Raw genomic sequence first — 21,344 nt, 5'->3', positions numbered from 1 at the left:
CCATGCCCGTACACCAATACATCTCCCGTGTCCCGCAGGAGACAAGCACATCGGCGTTGGGCAGCAACACCGCGACGAGACCGGAGCGCCAGAGCGTGCCGCCGTGCAAGCCGAGACCTAATGCTGGTACATTTTATTCGTTTATTTATTTATTATATTCAGTAGTGGTGGCTCAGTGGTGAGAACCTCAGACTTCAAAATCGATAAGTTTATCTGTACATGTGGATAACAAGGAAACCGGCATATCCGAGAATCAAAAAGTTCGACGACACGTGACATCTGCCAACCCGCACTTGGCCAGCGTGGTGGATTATGCCCTGAACCCTCATAGGAGGCCTTTGTCCCAGCAGTGGGAACGTGTATGGGCTGATGATGTAATAACACAAAGTAAATAAAACAAAGTAATTTATGATACATAGTAAGTTTTAGATTTTTACACTTTACGCACGTAAAAAGTTCGTGTAAAGTGAAAGTCGTAACTTTACACTTCGACTTTACAGGCGGTCCCACTTTGGCCCGGCTGCGCGTGGTCACAGCGCCGCCGACTTGCGTACAAGAGTTGCAAGCTTCGCCAGCTGGTGTGTATATATTGTTTTACTAGCTGATCGCCCCGGCTTCGCCCGTGGTACATATAACATCCATGCACAAAGTCCATGTCACTCGGTGAAGTTGCGGCATTCCAGTGGTGAAAGAACTTTTGAAATCGGTCCAGCATATATAATATTCGTGTAGATAATTTAAATTCAATTTTTTATTTTCATTATCAATGTTGAAAATATAAATTGTATAGATTTATTGAAGTTTACCTAGAGGGATCAATAAAAATATACATGTACTAAGCGATTTTCGCTCATAAAATGGAAAACGACAAAAAAAAAATTTGCTGAAATCATTACAATTTTTTTATTAATTTGTATGTTGTATTACAGGCGAATCCAGCAGTCCGCGTATAGTGGCCGATGTGGACAGTGTACACTCCGACACACATTTCAAGCGTGGTATGTCTTTGAATGAATGAATGAATTAAAATACTTTTTTTTTTGCAAGAAACGCAGGTTCGAATCCTGCCTCGTGATCAAATTTTTTCTATTCTTTCAAAATTTCTCATTTATAAAGCATTTCAATGCTATATAACTAAAAATTAAATTTAACAAAGGCCGCGTTCCATCGATACAATATTGTAATCATTGAAATAATGTTTCGTATTGGTTGTGATGGTTCTTAATCATCTCAATAGATGGCGTGGGGTGCCCCTTAGGCACATGAAACCGAAAGAGTAGAAGGAATTCAATTACTGTGGCAGGATCACGGGTGGCCGAGAGGCTAGGCGTTGCTACGGTTAGGCAAGAAACGCAGGTTCGAATCCTGCCTCGTGATCAATTTTTTTCTATTCTTTCAAAATTTCTCATAAAATACTATATTTCGTTAAAAAACACATAATACAAAGACGAATAAAAAACTTAATATAAATAGCAAAAAGCGGCCACATCGGTAGGTAGCGATCTCTACCATGAGGCTTTTATTGTCATTCAATTATTAATATACAATACAATATTTTTGCAAGGTCGGTCTGCTTTTCTGATCTTACTTTACTGAGTTTTTTACACTTTGGTATATATTTTATCGCATTTTTATCATATTTAAAGTAATGGAATTGAAAAAATTAAAAGTTGTTGCAATATACGGTTGTTTATGGTCATTTGTAATATATAAATAGATACTTGTGTGTGTTAGAATTACATTAACTATTTGGTAGAAGTATAACCCACATCTTAGGTTAAGTTTCTTAACTTTTACTATGACCATCTTAACTCTACCCTCCATTTTAATCACTTAAAATTTAATTACCTATCGTTTTAACATTACTTTAATGTTACCCACATGTTGGGTATATAATTTAATCCACTATTACCCTAACACACTAACTCACTTTAACCTAACACCTATAACATTATAAAAAAAATAATCATAAAAAAATACATGTAACTTTGCCTCCGTAAGATTTTCACTTTAACTTTACCACCATAACACTCTAACTTTGACTTTACCCCTATTGCACTCTACATCGCAACTTCTTTCCTATACTCTTTCATTTAACTATATCCATAACACTCTCACACTACCAAATTGACACTGTCACTTTAACTTTATAGCATATTTAACTTTACATCCATCACAGTTTCACTTTATCTGTACGCCCATGACAGTTTCACTTTACTTGTACACCCATAACACACCCATAACACATTCACTTTACCTGGTACCCCATACGAGTGGGTGGGGTGGGATGTAAGTGCGGGTGTGCGCAGGCGCGCGGCGCGGGCGCGGCGCGGGCGCGCGCGGCGAGCAGAGCTACACGCAGTTCGCCGTCATGGACGACGACAACGTGTCCGCGCTGCAGCAGGTGAGCCAGCCTCGTCCTTATTGTATATCATTTGTTGTTTGTTTGTTTGTTTGTTACTCGATATCTCTGTGGGTTTTCGACTTGACGTGATTCTCTTTGTTTTTGATAGGAAATTGTTTTTATGTGTTCTCATTTCAGAAACGTCAATAAAATATTGGAGAAAATGAGTCACTGGCTCTCATTGAAATATGATTATTTTAGTGCAGCAACACACACTACATTAGGTGTCACGACACTTAATGCACTATGTGTTCATAACACAAAAATATTATGTTACAGCGTTCGCTATGCGATCTGGCGTGCAATGAATTAATTTCGTCGTGCAAATCAGTTAGACTAAGATGTCTCTATAGTTTAATCTTATAAAAAACAATTAGAGCATTTTTTCACTGACTTCATTGGAAACTCAGGTGACCCGCGGCGGCGCGCTGACGCTGGTGTCGCTGTGGAAATCGCAGTTCGACGACTCGTCCGACACTACCGACAACGAGTGGCGACACGAGCACGCGCAGGTGCGTGGGGTGTGGGGCGGGGGGCGTGGGGTAAAGAAATAGAAAAAAAATATATGGATGGTTTTAATGTTAACATAGATGGGGTGTAGTATGATAATATTCTTTTTTTTTTATTCATCTCAGGCTATGGAACAGTCTGGAATAGGAGTCACTTTTAAGTTGTTGTTCCTTTTTCTATAGAATATACGCTTTAGGCCGTCTGTGTGTCTGTAGGCTTAGTGCTTTAAAATTTCGCAGCAGATTTTGATGGGGCTTTTTAACAGAAAGAGTTATTCAAGAAAGATGGTTTCTATGTATTGTGTGGGAAGCCGGAGCGGATCGCTAGTTCATAATGAAAGTTTTGAATGTCTCCAGTCGCCCGAGCACCGCGCCAACCGCGCGTCCGCCATCTCCTCCAGCTCCAAGGAGCCGCGCACCCAGCTGCCGCTCACCTCGCAGCAACACACCTCGCAGCAACACACGCAACACACGCACTCGCAGCAACACACGCAACCGACGCAACAGACGCAACCGACGCAGCACACGCAGATCAGCGTGCACGTGCCGAGCGTGAAGGAGGTGGTGAAGGAACGCGTGTCGCCGGTGCAGCAGGTAGCGTGCTAGTTGTAGCGGCAGTAGCGAACGTGGGAGTGGAAGTAGTAGCACTAGATGATGAAACAGAAATAACAAAAGTGAAAAGAGTAAGAGTGGTAGTACGTCATAGTGATGCAGTCGCAGTAACAATGGTAGAAGTTATGGATAAAATGGTAGAAGTTATAATCTAAATATAATAAGTGTTTGACATGATAAGTGGAGATGATGAAGTTAAGGAATTAATTTTTGGTTATGGTCAGGTAACAGGTGGCACTTTACGGGTAGGATTAGTACTGGTAGATATAGGTGAGGAAACAGTAGCAGACGTGAGTGTAAATTGTGTTGAGTTGGCAGAGTTAAGAGTAAAAGTAGTTGTTACCGTAGTAGATGCAGTAGCTGAAAAGGGCACTGGTTGTTATGATATTCTGGGTAAGGAGGGTGGTTAGGTATATGGTGAAATAAGACCGTAATGGCAGAGTGACGATAGTTTATTGAGCGCCCGCGCACAATGCTGTGGTTGAAGTATTACTGATCTTAATAATAAAAAAAAATTAATACAAATAATTAAAAAAAAACCTAAGCTATAAATTTAAAACTAAGCTATAGAATATGCACAGGATATTGTCTGAATTATGTATGCATCGAAGAGTGATTTTCTTTCGTAATAACTAAAAGAAATTTATAATTAATATTTTTTTCAATATATAATTCAGCGTTAAATTTTCTATGCACCAGAAATTAATTGCCACTTTGTAATTAGGTTTTGTGTAAATCGATTCTTGGCACAACAATCGCTAAGTCGATGACACGGCGGTGATATCGTTCTGACTCCCCCCTCCCCTTCCCTCCCCCGCAGGGCGGCGCCGACAAGGAGGCGAGGCGCGAGGCGGGCGAGCGGGGCGAGCGGGGCGGGGCGCGCGGCGCGCGGGCGGCGCGCTGCTGCGTGCGCGGCGCGGGCGCCGAGCGGTTCGCGCGCGTGCTGCCCGCGCTGCCGCGCAGCTGGTCGCTGCCGGCCATCGGTGCGTGCCACTTGTGATTTGGGAGACAAAAAAAAAATTTTTTTTTTTGCTACCGCACATTTTGTTTTTTTTTTTATAGTATGCAAATGCTTTATAAATGAGAACTTTTTTTTATGAGTAAAAAAAATTCGATGGGATTCGAAACCAGTTTAGTTCGTTTCGTGACGGTAAACCATCTGTAATAATTTTTTGGAAAAAAAACCTCCAGCTATGATTTGTTTTGAGATATACTATTAAATGAATAAAAATTTGTTTTTGTCATCCTTCTCTACAGTTTGTTGGAATTTGTTTGCTATTTTTAGAATTGAATAAATCACTTGATGACTTTGTTTTTTTCTTCCTTTTTTTTTATTAGCTTTAAACATTTATTTATCGCCTTCGCTTTAACTCTTGTTGTTACTTGATATTTAATAAATCGCCTGGTGAAGTTATTTTTTCTATTATTTTTCTGTTGCCTTTTATTAACGCGCTATTAATTTGAATGTAATCAACAATTTTTGTAATACCTTATGACATTTATATTTCATAAATGACAATATTTTATAGAAAAAAACTAAATGAAATACTTGTGAAGATAATATCTTTTCAGAAACAAATTTCGTCTACTTATTTATTTTATTTTTTTAATTTCATGTCAAAAAACATTTAGAAGTTTTTATTTGTCATTATTCCATAGCATTTGGCAAAAATGCCATTACAAAAAATTCTTTCAATCTTATAATCCGGCTCGAAGGACCAAATGCATTTATAACGGAAAGCTTTACAAAAATTTGCTATAAGTAAGAATTAACAGCTTAGACTTTGAACATGCAGTGTTTGTGTGATTCTTTCGGTGGAAAACCAGTATGTGACTCCCATGGTAAGTCATGCATCGCCCATATGCATGCAGCGTGATCAGTGCGATTCTAATTAAGCATTTTCTTTGTATTTTAGAAAGAGGAATAAAAAATCGAATACATTTTCAATTGACACTCACACTGTAATTTAAACTACTCTCTTACAACTGAAGTAGAGCATTTATTTGTTTCATAGTTTCAACTTGAATTCACACTGTACATATCCATGTTGGGATATCCGTTTCTTCGTTTGTTTGTTTTTCTTTCACGTCGAAATAGGATAATTTTCTGGTATAATTTTGTGCCTGGATATAGTTAGGACGTTAGAGAGAATGACAGGCTACCTTTTACCAATTTCTTTAATAGCGTGGGTGAAGCAAACGAAATGTTAGTATTTTATAGTGAGCAGATAGCCCATATTTTCTTCGCGCTTACAGAATTAAACTCATTGTATGACATCTAAAAAATTCATGGTCACTTGTTATCGCGCCATTTTTTGTGTTTCAAAATGTATAACTAATAAGTATGTGCCCTGCTTCATATCCAACAGGCGTCGTTTCACGACGCAAGCGTCACGTCTCCTCTAATCTCACGTTATTATGTATTCTCTTCGAATTTTAATAACAACTACATACTCGATCACAACACCGAACTATTAGTAAAATGCTGGTCTATAACTATCTATATCAGCATGAGGAACGTACCAAAAAAAATTGTAAAAATGTTCTGACAGTCTAAACCTAACATAAATCGGAGTAATTTAAGTTGGAGTTACAAAACGGCCAAAAGCCTATCTAAATGTCTGTCAGTACGTGATCGTGTATCTAGTTGTTACCAACGACCGGCGCGTACCCGGCTAGTGTGACCGACTCCATCCCTTCTCCCCCCTCTCCGCAGGGTCGCACGTGCGCGCGCTGCAGCCGCCGCTGCTGCAGCAGGCGTCGTTCGACGACGGCAGCGGCGCGGCGCTGCGGTACCGCGTGGACGCGGCGCGCGGGGTCGCCGCCCGCCTGCCGCCGCACGAGCCCGACCCGCCGCCGCCGCCGCGCGCGCGCAGCCTGCCCGTGAGTCCGTCCCCCCATAGACATGCAAATGCACTTAGAGAAGCAGTTTTAGAAGCAGACGTCGTTCTTATAATTAATAATCTAGTTCTTCTGTATAAAAGCCACATGCTAACATAATTATAGAAATGAGAATTTCAGAAATAGATACAATTCTTGAAACAGACACAAACGCACACACACACACACACACGCGGTATTACAAGCAGATATAAAGAGCGAGCGCACTTGCGCGTGCCCGCAGAGCGTGTCGCGGTCGAGCGGGTCAAGCGGGGCGAGCGGGCCGCCGTCGCCGGCGCGCGCCGCCCCCGCCGGCCCCACCGCCCCCGCCGCGCCCGCGCGCGAGACCACCGTCTCCAGCCGCCTCGAGATCCGCGTGCGCCCCGCGCCCGGCTCCGCGGACCCGCACTCCGGTGAGTGGTCCGCACGCACACGCATAGACAGACAGACACACATACATACACTATTAACTCATATGCGTATACATACACACACTAAAATCGAGCATGCTCATCACGAAGTTGGGCCAGCTTGTACCGGGGAAATATCACACCCTCACAGAAGACCGGCCTAAATTAATAGCATGCTATTGGGTTTCGTACGGCCAGTGGGGAAGCCGGAGACCCACATTCTTTTCCTTACCCTTCCCAGTCCTTTCTTTATTCCTGTCATTAATTTTTTTTCTTTTCAATTTGAAAACGGAAATCCATTTTTTAATTTTGCTGTCGACCTTAACACCTCTCCAATGGTTCGCGTGCGGTGGTAGCGCTTAACACCAGGCGACCCACTAGCTCCTTTGCTGACGATGGTAACAAAACACAGTTACATAATGATACAAAGTATGTGTATTGTATACGGACAAATACATCGTGTGTGTACACACCCCTTTTCTATATGTTTAATTAAAGGCGTGGTAATTGTACCACTTACGAGTTTGTTTCGAGAACAGCTGATTGTAACGATTTTTTCTCTGAGAAATTTGCATCCGCTTGGATGAGGATAACAAATGTAAAAAATTTATAAACAAACACATACAAAAAAAATTACTTTTAAAGTTCGCATCCACTTCAAAATACAATTTTGACGAATTCTAAACATATTTACCAAAAAAACTGGTCACGAATACTATAAGACGGCGCATGCGCGACGGTTGCAGTGCGCATCCAGTCGGTGGTGTGCGGCGCGGCGGGGGCGGCGGGGGCGGGTGGGGCGGCGGGCGAGGCGCGCGCGGAGGACGCCTCCGTGTACTACGACGCGACCGACCACCAGCGGGACAAGCGGTGAGCGACACGCACACAGCGACACTCACACGCACTATCACCTCGACACTTTGTCACTATGCGTTTAGTGACATATGCATATATATAGTTTTGCTGCATATGTCACATTAATATCGCGCTATCCCTATCTAGTATCAAACTACGAAATACTCGTATGAGGGAGGCACTCTGAACACAACTAAAAATATCAAGACTATAAAAGAAGTATAAAGGGGGGGGTTAATTCCTGAGATAGAGGCTGGTGACAGACGAACGGACAGACAGACAGACAGACAGGAAAATAAACGGATAGCGAGATCTTAGTACGTAATAGGGGCTAATTTTGCCCTTGTGGTACGGAACTCTAAAAAAAATACTTCAATAAACGTACTATGTTATTGTCAAAGCGTTACTTTGTAAAAACTGTTTTTTTTTTTTGTAAATTGCATTAATGGAGAACGTTTTTTGTTAATCGTATTTTATCGTATATATGTAGTTAATTTAATATTTTATAATGCATCACATGGATACAGTTCGTCGACTCGCAGCGCGGACAAGAGCCACAGCCCCGCCCTAGAGAGGACCAGACTCGATGCTATACAGGACAGGTGTGATTCATTCGCTTATATCACTGCATGCTAAAAAGCAAAGTCGCCTCCCGCCTCGTGCGTCTGTGGGCTTAGATCTTTAGAATTGCGCAACAGATTTTGATGTTTTTTTTTACCAATTTAAACGCGTTCGAAGCCGCTGGAAAAAGCTAGTGATTAGATATAAAAATAATAATGAAAATCGATTCATCGTTGTGTGGTAAGTTACGAGGCTACAAACACAAAAAATATATGAGAATTTTTTTTTTTTTGTAAGAATAGAAAAATTCGATCACGGGGCGGGATTCGAACCCGCGTTACTTGCCTAACCTTAAATTTAACAAAAAATACAGTCAAGTTGATAAAGTCGCGCATTTTTGAAGTCAGTTAATAGTTAAAATTTTCTCAAGTAACACGGCAATAATGAAGATCGCTATATCAGATCGATTGACTGAGGTCATTCTATTGTTATTCAATAAAATTGTTATAAAAGTTTAAAAGTTTTTGCCGTCATTACATATCACGACAAAACGGCTGAATGGTTTTGGGCGAAGGTCACATTCGTGTGTCGTCTTTCTTTTTCGTTCCGTAGTATGTCAATGACATTATGTCATTTAGCCATAATATGAAGTGTAGAAATAGTGAAGATTATGCAAGTGTAACCAAATAAGTTTTTGTTTGTCTAATTAAAGGTTTATTTTATAATATTCGATAATATTTCAGAAGCAGTTCAATTCGACGAGACGGCAGCGCCGCCGGAGACGCGTCGAGCCTTAGAGATGTAAGTATTTTGTTGCATTCGTATGGAGATGTATAAAAAATGTCATGGTCACATAAAAAATGTCATGAATTATTTTCAAGTCAAGTATTTATAAATTTCATGTCAAGTAACGTGAAATATACTTTTACAAGCTATTTTATTGTGTTATTACATCAACAAATATTTGTTTTTTATCCTATATATGTATTTTTAATTTCGTTTTTTATCCTCTCATAAAAATGTTTAGGTAAAATTTATTGTTACTAGGTAAAAGAATCTTTGTATTCCCAGTTTTTGGTTAATATTGGATTTATTTGAAACGTCTTAATATATGTCACATAATTATTTAATATATAGTGTGTCAGACATCTTGACTGAGTGACATTATATATGTACCACTGGCGAACAGCTAGTATGCAATATTTGTCTCCCCACAGCGCTCGTCGGGCAGCGGGTCCCGCATCCCGGTGGCGCGGGGCGGCGGGGGCGTGCCCGGGGCCGGCGGGGGCGGGGGCGGGGGCGGCGGCGCGGGGGAGAACCGGCTCGCCAAGTGCGCCTCGTGGGCCGGCGCGCCGCACGCCAACGATGCGACCCATAGAGTGGACGACTTGACGCCCGGTGAGTGTGGGGGGGAAGGGGGAGTGGGAGCTTACAACTTGCACCTACCGTCTATGTTACTATAATGCGTAGTAGTAATATGGGAAAAAGAGGGAGGGCTTACCAGTTAAATTTTAAACCATTCGCCATGAAGTTTATCCCTTAAAAAATCTGAAATAGTTATTGAAATTATTTTTGGCATTAAACTGGAAACTGAAAGTTGTACATGCAGTTAAGCTGTCACACCATTGGTCCTACATAGCGGTAGTCTGTTTGCACTGATATTGACCAAGCTTGCAATTAAATAACACAACCTTTAAAGATTAATTCGAAAACACGCATTCCTACACATTCACCATAACACAACCGACTTCATACAAAATAAGGAAGTAGTTTTCTTATGACATAATACTATTTCCAGCGCTGCGTCGTCGGCGCCAGAACGCGGACAAGTACGCGGCGGACCCGGCGCGGGAACTGAACCTGCGCTTCGCGCGGCCGCGGCACAGGCACTCCGCCGCCGCGCAGGCCGTCAACAAGTAAGTATTGGTTAACACTCGGCGAAAAGACAATGTATTTTTAACATTCAATTATTGCAAATAATGTCAATCTAGTCATTAGTGTTAAGAATTATACAATGATTAAAACGTTATGTTGTTTTTGGAGCTCATAAATAATGTCAATATTTAGATAAACTATGAATTTTGTTTATATCTAATTTAAACATTATAAAGTACCCTATCTTGTAAGTTTATTAAACTGCACATGGTGTGCAGATTTGATTTAAATCATAAGAGTAGTTTAGGGAGTCCATCGTGGTTAAAAACATTTTTTGACTCCCACGTTGACACGTAATTTATATTAAGATGTATAAACTGTACACGCATGATATGAAACGCAAGAGAGTAACAAAGTGACCCTCACGCCAGCAGCCGCGCGAACAGCGCGCCGCGCGAGCCGGCCCCTTCGCGCTCGGGCTCCTCCTCCTCGCCCTCTCCACCTCCCCCGCCGCCGCCCCCGCTCGCCCCCGGCCCCGCTGGCGCCAGCGGGAACGGGAATGGGGCGGGCGGGGCGGGGCCGGTGCCGCCCGCCCCGGGGGCAGCCCCGCCGGCGCACAACGCGGCGCGCGCGAGGCGCTTCCGCCCGCTGTCTATCGCGCCCTAGCTCAGTGAGTAGCTGACTCAGGTAGTCTGCTTTTGTTGCATCCGAGCACTACTCTAAGTAAACGATTTGTGCAACTTGTTTTGTTTATTTATGAATTGAGATATTGCGGACATATATTATTGAACTTGTCCAAGGGTACTTCTTTTAGAAGCTTCACGTTCATATCAGTTCTCCTATGGCCTCGCACTGTTTTAATTGTTTTTATTATTGCTATAATATAAATTAAATAATCAATATTTTTAAGTGCTACGTTTAATTAACTTTACAATATGTGTCAGCAGGATCTGACGAGCAGGTGTGACGGCAGCGAGACGACATACGTACCTCAACGTGTCATATGTAACCACATATTGTCACTCACCCGAATATATCAGAGCGATACTTTCGTGAACGTAGCTATTTATATTCTATGTACAAATGACGTCACGATTCTTTTCACAAAACTTGACGTTGGGTGTCATGTCAAAAATGTCATGTCAATGCGTGTTATGTTGATATAAATGTCATGGGTACCGTCTTGTTTGACTATGCGATTTTTTTCTATGACATATGATTTTTTTCTAATATTACTTTAAATGTGAAAAGGTATTTCTTAAGCGATGTTTTAAACGTTACGTAGCGTTTACGTATAACGAGATATTTTACGTAATGCAATGAGCTGTGATCACTCTGCATTCGTTAATGATTGAAGAAAAACAATTTGGTTGTGAATACATAAATCTATGTTCTTTAGTTAATGCTGGGTGACGATGGTGCACAAATAATGTAAAATGTAATTTGAAATTATATTTGATGCGGTATAATGTTTTTAATTAATCTTAAATTTTGAAGACCTGGATTTATACCTTGCTTTTGAACATAGAACTAGGAATTCCTAGGTTCGATTCCTAAACTTATTTTATTAAAATTGCGGTCGAAGGTTCCATTTTTAATGAACCAAAAATTCATTCATCGTGACGTCATTTGGCATGATACTCAGTAATATAATTGGTAAAATTTTTAATTTTAATAATAATTGAATTGCTATTGAGAGGCTTTTGTTTCGGGAATTCTAAAATTTTTGAAATAATTAATTTTCTATTAATAATGTCTAGAGTTTACGCAATTTTAATTTTTTTGAGTAACGTATGAACGGATGCAGCTTCATAAATTAAGAATTTATAGTTATTTGAAATAATTGTTATTTTAATAAAGAAAAAAAAAAGTTATTTCTTTGGGCATAACATAAGATTATAATTGTCTTTCTTATAGCGTTTCAATGTTTTATAATAAAGTCCTAGAACCTTGCTCTTAAGGCTACAAAATTCTTAAGAGTTACAAGGATCTACAAAAGTGACATATAAAAATAATGAAAAGTTTCAATACGTAAGCTATTACCTCGATTTGATTTTACAGTTGGTTAAAATTCTCAACTTTTAAGATGCTATCAATACATGTTTCTAATATTGTTTTTATTAAATAACTATTATATTTCTGGTGTAATATTTCTGAGGTTACACGATAAGTCAAACTGCGCGGTGGGACGCAAAACTTTGTGCAAACTACATGACAAATTTGATTCGTTTATTCTACAGATTTTGTCGTCTTAGTGAACATAGCATTTATGAGTGTTGTTAAATTCAATATAGTTAATTGGATGGTTTACCCGTTGTGTGTCATCCATGTACCTACCCATGTCACTTGACTATATTTTACATTATCTCAGACCCTATGACATGTTGTCGTGTAATTTTAAAACCTAGATCTCTTAGATAGGACATTCGCCTTCGCAATCGTTAGGTAAGAACTGTTGATCGGTTTTTGAGCTTCGTTTAATAATAAATAAAAATTTATAAAATGTAAAAAATATTACGATTTCTCGAGATATGCATTGGCGAGTTTTTGAGCGGATAACTATTTTGCGCAGACTGTGCAGCGCTCGTTCAATTCCATGTGCTAAAAATATAAATTATGATCCCAATAAACTATTTTTAATACCCTAACTTACAATGTTACACATACTATACTACATAAGAAAAAAGAATAAAAATACAGCGTTATGTCTGCGCACCTTCATTTAACTTTACAATTACTACGCTACATTATAAGTAGAATAAACAATTCCTCTGCATCACAAGAGCTCGCTGATACATCGATCCGAGAATGTTAAGCTTACCTTCTGAAATCATACTTATTTATAGTATAGGACAATTATGAAAACAAAATATATCTTTACTATTACATTATTTTACACATTTGCGGCGTTTGATTTAAGTTACTTTAGATTTAAATTTTTAAAATGAATAAAAATTATCTTTTGTGGTCGTATTTCAATTGCTCGCGGTAGATAAAACTAATTTTACGCTTACTTACGCCATCAAAAAATTAGTTTTTTGTTATTTATATTTATTATATTGAAGACTTAAACGCTCACTATTTTAGTTTGGTTTTAATATATTTATAATTTATTATTCTAAGGCTGGAATTAAGCGAAAGGAACATACAAATATAAAAAGGAGACAAAAAATATATTAATTACGTCGAAAATTTTATTGATTGTAAAATAATTGTAATACGTCATAGAATTTGTATACATTGCTGATACCAAAGTGGTGCGATAGATTGCCTTAGACTGTTTTCCAAGCTTTTCGCTTTACCTAACGCTGATATTTTTCTTAACTTCCATCGAATTTTTAACCTAAATCATCATACAAATAGATGATTTAAAATATCTTCATATCAATGTTTTCCTTCGGATTAGTATTTTAAAGTCACGTACGAGATAAAGAAAAAATTAATAAAAAAAGCATTTCCGTATTGTTGTAATGACGCGTGAAATATTGCGTTTGGTGCGTTTTTTGAAATTAAAATAAGTGTCCGTTTGAATGTTTTGAATGAATACTTCTTTATCTATATTTAATTTTTTAAAGATATACGAAAGACCCATATTAATACATCTTTAACAGTTAGATATATAATCTAGAAAAAAAACTGTTCATTTAATATAGAAAATACAATTATATAGAAGATGTGATCATGACATTGTACCAAAATGAATTATGACTTTATAATAACGTTAAAGCAACAATCCCGTACACTTTACTGGTAATGGAAATGAATATTTACTACAATAGAACGGTTTATTAATATGGGTTATCTTAGATTTAACGCATTTTTTAAAAAAAGGTCGCTAGGAATGACTGAAATGTTAAATGTCACTTGTGTTGACATTGTTTGACATGATTGAATTGGATTGTAATGTCATGTCATTGCCTGCATTAATAAATCATTTTTCGATTAGCTCTCTATTCATTCATGCAGGCAATGACGTAAAAGCTGCGTATACACTAGGCTACTAATGTCGTCAGTGTTCACATTTAAATATATTTATCGCGAAAATAAATTTTAGTGACCTAGTGTATGTGGGGCTTTGCTAATTATTTAATGGGAGGGAACACTTGCAATGAGAGTGTAATTGCAAGCGTTTTTGAGGGCACAAGTAGAAGTTGCTCGGTGTCACTTCGAGTATACTTACGACTGTATGCGAGCGAGGTTGGACTGAGACTCCAAGATGTAAAATTTTTAATATTTAATTAATAATCTGTTTTCTTAATTATTATTAGTGTTGCACGGGAATCTCGACGATATTAGAATATTTATTTTATTGCGGCAGCATTGAACAACGATGTTTCATACGTTTAATTTAATCTCCAATAGTCTAATATCTTCGAGTTCTATACATATGTATAAACTATATTATTATTATTATATATATATATACGTTATGTAGACGCCATTCAACTCTAGTCTCCGCTGCTTAGAATAGAAAATGTATGTAATAATTAAAAAGTATCTAGCGGTAAGGTTTATTGGTAATTTTTGGGCGGTTTCTGTGACCGTCGGACGCGAATATGACAGCCGTCAGCTAGTTGACAGCTGTCAGCGCTGCGTTTGGCGGGAGGGTGAGCTGGTTACATCGCTTGGAATCTCGCGGTTCCGAACACATTCTAGTCTACGAACAGCTTCCGTCTCATAGTTATATCGGTGACAGATTAAAAAAGTCGAGAAAATTATTTTTGACAAATAAAAATTATGTATAAAGTTGTTGTTATATACTTAGGCCCTTTTTTAAATGAGCATGTTGAGGCGATGCGCTGAGTTTGTCTTACGTTACAAGAATGCACGCTCGGTTACGTTTTGTTTTGCGATATTTTTTTTATATTTACCGAAATATGCACAATGAAATTTAAATAAAAGGTATTTGTCCTTATATCGTTGTTTTATTGAACTGGCCTTGATTAAAGTTGTCACTATTTTTTCTCCCTCTCTCTTGCTCAAAAGGTGCTCAAGTGCTTGCAATCTTGCGGTGACATCGTAGGTCGCCAAGATTTACGACTATGAATTGGTTGGTTGGTTGGAAGTAGGTTAAAAATTAATACATTTAAATTTCGTACAGCTGAATGAAAACGAAGAAAATAAAACTACATAATAAACAATCACAATATACTTTTAATAGGAACACAATAAATAATTGTTATTACAATCCACAAAACGACGAACAATTAAACCTTAGACAATACAATACGTGGCAGTATTGCCCACGGAAAAATTATCTTATAAACATTGCTAAATTTCATTTGACCAGAATCTTAAAAGCTTAGAGTATAAGTACTTAACTACCTACTTCTCATATTTACACAGTATGTTTATAGTCATTCATTTGGCGATGAAAACCATAATTTGGATGATGGTTTTTCTGACAGAGGTGATGAAGAAGCTACCGATGATAGAGATATTAATGTTGTAAATATAGATGATAATAACACTACTTCTAATGATATAGATTAGATGATCAAACCTAACGTAACAAAACAATGAAATCATCCAAACATTCGACACAAGTTCGCAAGTCCGTCTCAGGTCACCGCCTGACGCCTGTCCGGTCAGTGGAGCCCGTGGGGCGAGCACTACGTGTGGTACATGGTCAGCAAGCACTGACTCACCACGCGCATGTAGCGCTCCCACACCGACTTCAGGTCCGCCTCTCTGGTAACACAGACATTTGTACAATGCATATTAAGGATATTTAACAAATTTGTTTGTACATTTTACACATATTTGTAATTTTAACTGGTAGACTGTAATAAAATTGAACGAATCCAATATTTGTGAAACAGGCGATGTTTTGTTGAAATGTTTACATAATAATTGAAAAATCTAATCGTGATTAGATTAGATTAGATAATGCGAGATTTGAATCTACATTTTTCGGTTTTCCCTATTTTATTTTAATATATAACCGTCCACGTTGTTATATCGTTTATAATCCATAAATGTTCAAGAATCAGTTAGGTCATGAAGACTACACGGAAATGTCTGTATACCTCAGTACATCCATCTGCAAGGCGCACTGCTCGTAGGCGCACAGGAACTGCGCGAGGTCGGTCTTGGGCCAGCTGCCGAGACGCAGCGGCTCTATACATCTGGATAGACATAGGACTGATATTAAAATGTTGTATTCGCAATTGTATTTTAATTGAAATTTAACAAATATTTCCTCAATTTTTTATTTTTACTTTGTACGGTCTTGATCTGTAAATGTTCTGTGTATTTTTTGGAAATAAAATATTTGTTTTTTGTATCAATGTCTTGCTTTACTGACGGGCTCACCTCTCGAGCAGATCCACAAACAACGATCGCAGTTCTCTGGCGCGGTGCAGGTTCACCGCCACACCCACCAGCGCACGCGTGTACAATCTGATCGATGCAAACCTTTTTTTTATATATTATCGGTTTTTATAAAACAGACCAGCTGCGCCTCGCAGTTTCACCGATTACGTAATTTTGAAATTTTGACGTATTAAGATCCCATCGGATGATACCTCATTTATGATATATTCGTATTCATTTTTTACTTTAAAAGGGTACAAGTATACATTCATACATAATAAATATATTTTTGAAATAAAAAGTGGCTAACAAGTTAAAGCCATTGAATTATTTCAAAATGGCACTGATGGTTTTTACTCGATGAACACAAATACAAAGAGGCAAACAGAAATAAAATTAACCATTACTTTGGGGTGTATAATACATATATATTACGTAGCAATTACTCTATATAAAGAATGTTTAATTTACAGAAATGATCAGGTTAATGTTTTAAAGATAACATTGATTTACCTAAAATTAAGTTCGAGTTCCTGATATGATTTCTCCAGAAGCTTCGGTTTCAACCGCATGCAGATCAAACTGAAAATTTAAAAATGTATTAATATCCATGAAGAATAATTAATAATAGAATATAGTAGCTGGTTTATGAAAATAATAAAGTAGATTTAATTTTTTTAGTTTTATAGCATTGAAATGCTTTATAAATGAGAAATTTTGAAAGAATAGAAAAAATTTGATCACGAGGCAGGATTCGAACCTGCGTTTCTTGCCTAACCGTAGCAACGCCTAGCCTCTCTTATAAAGCATTTCAATGCTATAAAACTAAAAAAATTAAATTTAACAAAGGCCGCGTTCCATCGATACAATATTGTAATCATTGAAATAATGTTTCGTATTGGTTGTGATGGTTCTTAATCATCTCAATAGATGGCGCGGGGTGCCCCTTAGGCACATGAAACCGAAAGAGTAGAAGAGATTCGATTACTGTGGCAGGATCACGGGTGGCCGAGAGGCTAGGCTAGGTTCGAATCCTGCCTCGTGATCAAATTTTTTCTATTCTTTCAAAATTTCTCAAGATAATATTTATTATTTTTTTATCAAGATAATATTTTGGTGACTTTTGGTACCATTTATTACCATCTGGGAATAGCTAAGGTTATATTTTAAAACTTATGAAAAGAAAGTATGAAGAAAACAACTTTACTTATAAATAGACAGACATAGACAGATAGTCCTACGACATATGACACTGTCAATGAAACAGTAAGTCAGCCAGTCACTCAGTCGTCAGTCAATCTTCAGTCAGTCAACAGTCAGTCATCAGTCAACAGTCATCAGTCAGTCAGTCGCGTATGACGTACTGCTTGTGCTCCTTCTCCTTGTCGAGCAGGATGCGCAGGTCGCGCAGCTCGAGCAGGAACTCGCGGTCCATCTCCGTGTCGTAGTACTCCGGCCCCGTGCAGCTGTACGTCCAGTTCCCCATTATCGCCTGTTCGCAAGATTTTTACATATATTTAAATAAAATCAATAAAAAACACCATATAAATCTTTATTTTACTATTATACATATTTATTTACTTAGGACAATTTCCAGAACCTTACAAGAGTGACAGCAATACATGTTTAAAAACAGGAAACATACATATAGACATGCAGTGTTGTTTCGATTACAGTTAATTGTAGATATTTAACTCGTAGATATGTAATGAAATAAAATATTAAAAATGTGAAAAAAAGCCTATACTGTGAGTGAAATCTAAAATTCATCATTCATTCATCAGAATTTGTCTCAAAAGGAGAAAATAGGGGATGAAAGCGATAATTTATTTTAACAACGTGAGCGGATCTACAGGCAGCAGCTAGTAAGAGATATTTTCGATGTTAAAGAAACAGAAATAGCGACAAGCGGAGAACTTTATAGCCAACCTGTGCACAGTGGAAGAAGTCGTTGAAGGACAAATACTGCAGTTTCCGCTTTGTCGTCTCGAAGCGCATACACGCCAGGAACACCACGGCGCCGTACTTCCTGAAAATACATCTTGTTTTGTACTTTTATTAAGTACTAGCTTTTCGCCCGCGGCTTCGCCCGCGTAGAATTCGCTTATATCGCGCGACATGGTAAGGAGTATTTTTTTCGCATTAAAAAGTATGGTTTGTTCTTTCCCACGTTTAGCTCCATCTCCATACCAAGTTTCATTAAAATCGGTTTGACAATAACGAACTTTCATACAAACTTTCATCCCCTCTTTCAACCCTTTCTACCCTTTTTTCGCGATAAAAAGTATCCTATGTCCTTTCCCAAGTTCAGTTCTATCTTCATACCAAATTTTATCAAAATCGAATCAGTGGTTTAGGCGTGAAAGCGTAACAGACAGACAGACAGACAGAGTTACTTTCGCATTTATAATATTAGTAGGGATAATTGCACGTTAGATCGCTCTTGACATCCGTATTTGATGAGGTCAAGAGAATGTGTGTGTGTGTGTGTGTGTGTGTGTGTGTGTGTGAGTGTGCGCGTGTGTGTGCGTGTGTGTGCGCACCTGGCGAGCGGCTCGGAGATGAGGAAGGTGGCGCGCACGTTGGCGACCACGCTGCCGGGCATCTCCTCGACCGCCTTGAACACGCGCCGCACGTTGTCGAACTGCCGCCGGCAGCAGCGCAGCGGCGCGCCCGACCGGTCCGACACCTGCAACAGCACAACGCTTGCTTTTGCCATCTTTACTTAATAACCGACTCCAAAAAAAGGGTGAAGTTACCAATTGGTTTATGTGACCTCATAAATTCCTTATATCAGTATTCAGTATAGCTGTGAACAGATTTTTTTGAATCGTTTATTATTTGGAAACTGATGCTTCCGGTATGGTCCCATTTAAAATTTCTAAGAATAAGAATATAGTTCTGTTTTTTTTTTTTTTTGGGAAAACTATTATTTCAATGTAGCTAAATAATGAAAATATTATCGAAGGCATTAAATAACACTGTAGGTAAATGTAAATGAGTACTGAAGCCAGCTCACCTCGTCCAAATCTTTTCGATGTCGCGAAGAAAGCTTCCTTCCAAGTAATTCTCGTATTACTGCATCATCCAACTCATAGTACCTGCAAAATCATTTCATTATATTTAATATATAAATGTAAAATAAACATATTGTATATAAATTAGCTCTTGCCTGCCTTAATCATTTTAAAGTCCACCTGAAGGCATATAAAAATTCTTCAAAGGCTGTTAAGGAGGAGCTCAATGACAAACTCGCGAACAGATTAAATAAATATGCTATACTAGCTGTAACCCAGCTGTTTCCCAGATCTGTTCCTATTGTATGTATGCTTAGATCTTTAAAACTACACAACGCATTTTGATGGGAACTTTAATAGATAGTGATTCAAGAGGTTTATGTGTATAAAAACATCTATTAAACGACTACAAATTTATTGGAAGTAAAGCTGTGGGCAAAAGCTAGTAAATAACATAATTAAGCAATTGTCACATCTGTTTAAGTATGTTTAACCTGTATGTAAAGTGAAGTACTATTATAGCTTACTTCTCAATAAGCATCTGTTTGGTGGGCTCGTCTATCTGGAAGATCATCTGCTCTGAAAGCTTGGACGGTACCGTAAGCAGACGCTCCAGCAAAGCAAATGTCCTGCAAATCATCAACATTTAAATGTAATATAATTCATTGTATAAGAATGGCTATAGCATAGCAATTCGGAAATAAGCTTGAAGCTACATTGCGTAATTTCACTATCAAAACCCATGACTGTGTGCACAAGGCCATTTATTTGTGTATCTGTATAGTAGTCTTAATAATGTGCGAACATTTGTGTGTAAGCACTGCTATGCTGCTATTCTATTATTTATCAAAATAGCTATGAACCATACATAGTACAGAAACTTTTGAAAGTTACAGACTGACATACACACACACACAGACAATAACGTAAAACTTACAACACCCTCTCTTAGCGACGGTTATTAAAATAAACCATATCATAATAAAAATGACTTATTAACAAGGCACACCTATAATGGTCCAGCACGTCGCTAGCTATCAGCTCCACCGTGGCGCCGGTCTGCTTGGCTGCAGCGCGCTGGTGTAGAGTCGATACTGCCTCACTCGCTGACAATTTCGTACTTATATTATGATATGTTGCTAACCATTAGAATGCTTATATACTAACGAAAATCCATCAGCTTCTTATACGAAAAAATCATGCTAGTGTTTATACATTAAGAAGTAAATGATAAATATATTAAACGTATATCATTACGAAATTTATTTAGGAATGTAACGATACAAACAATAAACTTACAAGAACATCCCTCTATCCATAATTGATATATTTCTGGGTCAATAAGTGTGTAATTGGACACAAAAACGTCCACCTCGGTATACATTTTTTAATTTTATTCCTTTTATTTACAAATGAGCTATACAAATTACGATAAATTGACATGAAACATCAGCTGTTTCTCTTCAGTGACATTTGACAAATTATTTATTGGAAACCCGACACAGAGCTATTAATAAAGATAGATTAAAAATACACAAGGAAAATTCATTAAATAGAGCCGTTTTTGTTTATATTAGTACGTAGGTAGGCACCATACATTTATAATTTGTATATTTAGAGTGCTCATGTATGTATGATTTGTGTATTTAATTCGAAATAATATATTATAAATGTAGAAGTTTAAGTTAATAATAAGCAAATCCCGGTGACTTGCTACGAATTTTTATTCGCAGTTAGTTACCAGTAAAAGATAAACCATTATAAAGCATATTATGCAGTAAAATTCCATCAGTACAGGTATAGTCGCTGTGAATATTTGAAACAACAAAACTGATAGATATTGATAAAGAATACAATGATGTTATTTCGTTACAGAAACCATTTATCATACTTTTTATATGTATTT

The 21,344-nt window shown here is 38.0% G+C and overlaps 2 protein-coding genes and 1 long non-coding RNA gene across 3 annotated transcripts in view; 2 read left to right on the top strand and 1 right to left on the bottom strand.

Moving 5' to 3' along the window:
• The window catches only part of LOC119838057, a 50,626-nt gene extending 35,605 nt beyond the window's left edge, over positions 1–15,021 (top strand). Inside the window, exons 16-31 of the mRNA XM_038363864.1 lie at positions 39–126; positions 501–578; positions 930–998; positions 2,310–2,404; positions 2,815–2,916; positions 3,271–3,507; positions 4,346–4,508; positions 6,242–6,508; positions 6,615–6,818; positions 7,562–7,685; positions 8,198–8,272; positions 8,975–9,032; positions 9,449–9,629; positions 10,030–10,147; positions 10,538–10,776; positions 11,054–15,021. Of these exons, the coding sequence (XP_038219792.1) occupies positions 39–126; positions 501–578; positions 930–998; positions 2,310–2,404; positions 2,815–2,916; positions 3,271–3,507; positions 4,346–4,508; positions 6,242–6,508; positions 6,615–6,818; positions 7,562–7,685; positions 8,198–8,272; positions 8,975–9,032; positions 9,449–9,629; positions 10,030–10,147; positions 10,538–10,772 (2,094 nt within the window). The 3' untranslated portion in view covers positions 10,773–10,776; positions 11,054–15,021. The remainder of the gene's footprint in view (positions 1–38; positions 127–500; positions 579–929; positions 999–2,309; positions 2,405–2,814; positions 2,917–3,270; positions 3,508–4,345; positions 4,509–6,241; positions 6,509–6,614; positions 6,819–7,561; positions 7,686–8,197; positions 8,273–8,974; positions 9,033–9,448; positions 9,630–10,029; positions 10,148–10,537; positions 10,777–11,053) is intronic.
• Positions 7,564–9,517, top strand: LOC119838121. The gene is made up of 4 exons (XR_005288183.1): positions 7,564–7,685; positions 8,198–8,272; positions 8,975–9,032; positions 9,449–9,517. It is a non-coding gene; the product is annotated as an uncharacterized LOC119838121 (long non-coding RNA).
• Positions 15,022–15,250: 229 nt separating the features above from the next.
• Positions 15,251–20,861, bottom strand: LOC119838227 (acidic fibroblast growth factor intracellular-binding protein-like). The gene is made up of 11 exons (XM_038364078.1): positions 20,738–20,861; positions 20,448–20,544; positions 19,966–20,067; positions 19,441–19,522; positions 18,965–19,110; positions 18,351–18,450; positions 17,786–17,913; positions 16,935–17,003; positions 16,422–16,508; positions 16,136–16,234; positions 15,251–15,797 (listed from the first exon to the last, which is right to left on the bottom strand). Exons 1-11 carry the CDS (start codon positions 20,820–20,822, stop codon positions 15,719–15,721), a joined length of 1,074 nt encoding a protein of 357 aa, XP_038220006.1. The 5' UTR covers positions 20,823–20,861; the 3' UTR covers positions 15,251–15,718.
• Between the last annotated feature and the right edge of the window lie 483 nt (positions 20,862–21,344).

The sequence above is a fragment of the Zerene cesonia genome, unplaced genomic scaffold, assembly GCF_012273895.1.
Source record: "Zerene cesonia ecotype Mississippi unplaced genomic scaffold, Zerene_cesonia_1.1 Zces_u001, whole genome shotgun sequence".
NCBI classification, from domain to species: domain Eukaryota; kingdom Metazoa; phylum Arthropoda; class Insecta; order Lepidoptera; family Pieridae; genus Zerene; species Zerene cesonia.
Note: the sequence above shows the minus strand (reverse complement) of the source record. Positions and strands in the feature narration are given on the sequence as shown.

What these genes read in the sequence shown, in the direction of transcription:
- LOC119838227 (XM_038364078.1), bottom strand. Translation starts at nt 20,822, where the DNA reads ATGTATACCGAGGTGGACGTTTTTGTGTCCAATTACACACTTATTGAC. An exon ending in AAACAGATGCTTATTGAGAA is followed by an intron (nt 19,523 to 19,965) that starts GTAAGCTATAAT and finishes ATGATTTTGCAG; the next exon opens with GTACTATGAGTTGGATGATG. An exon ending in ATCTCCGAGCCGCTCGCCAG is followed by an intron (nt 18,451 to 18,964) that starts GTGCGCACACAC and finishes ATGTATTTTCAG; the next exon opens with GAAGTACGGCGCCGTGGTGT.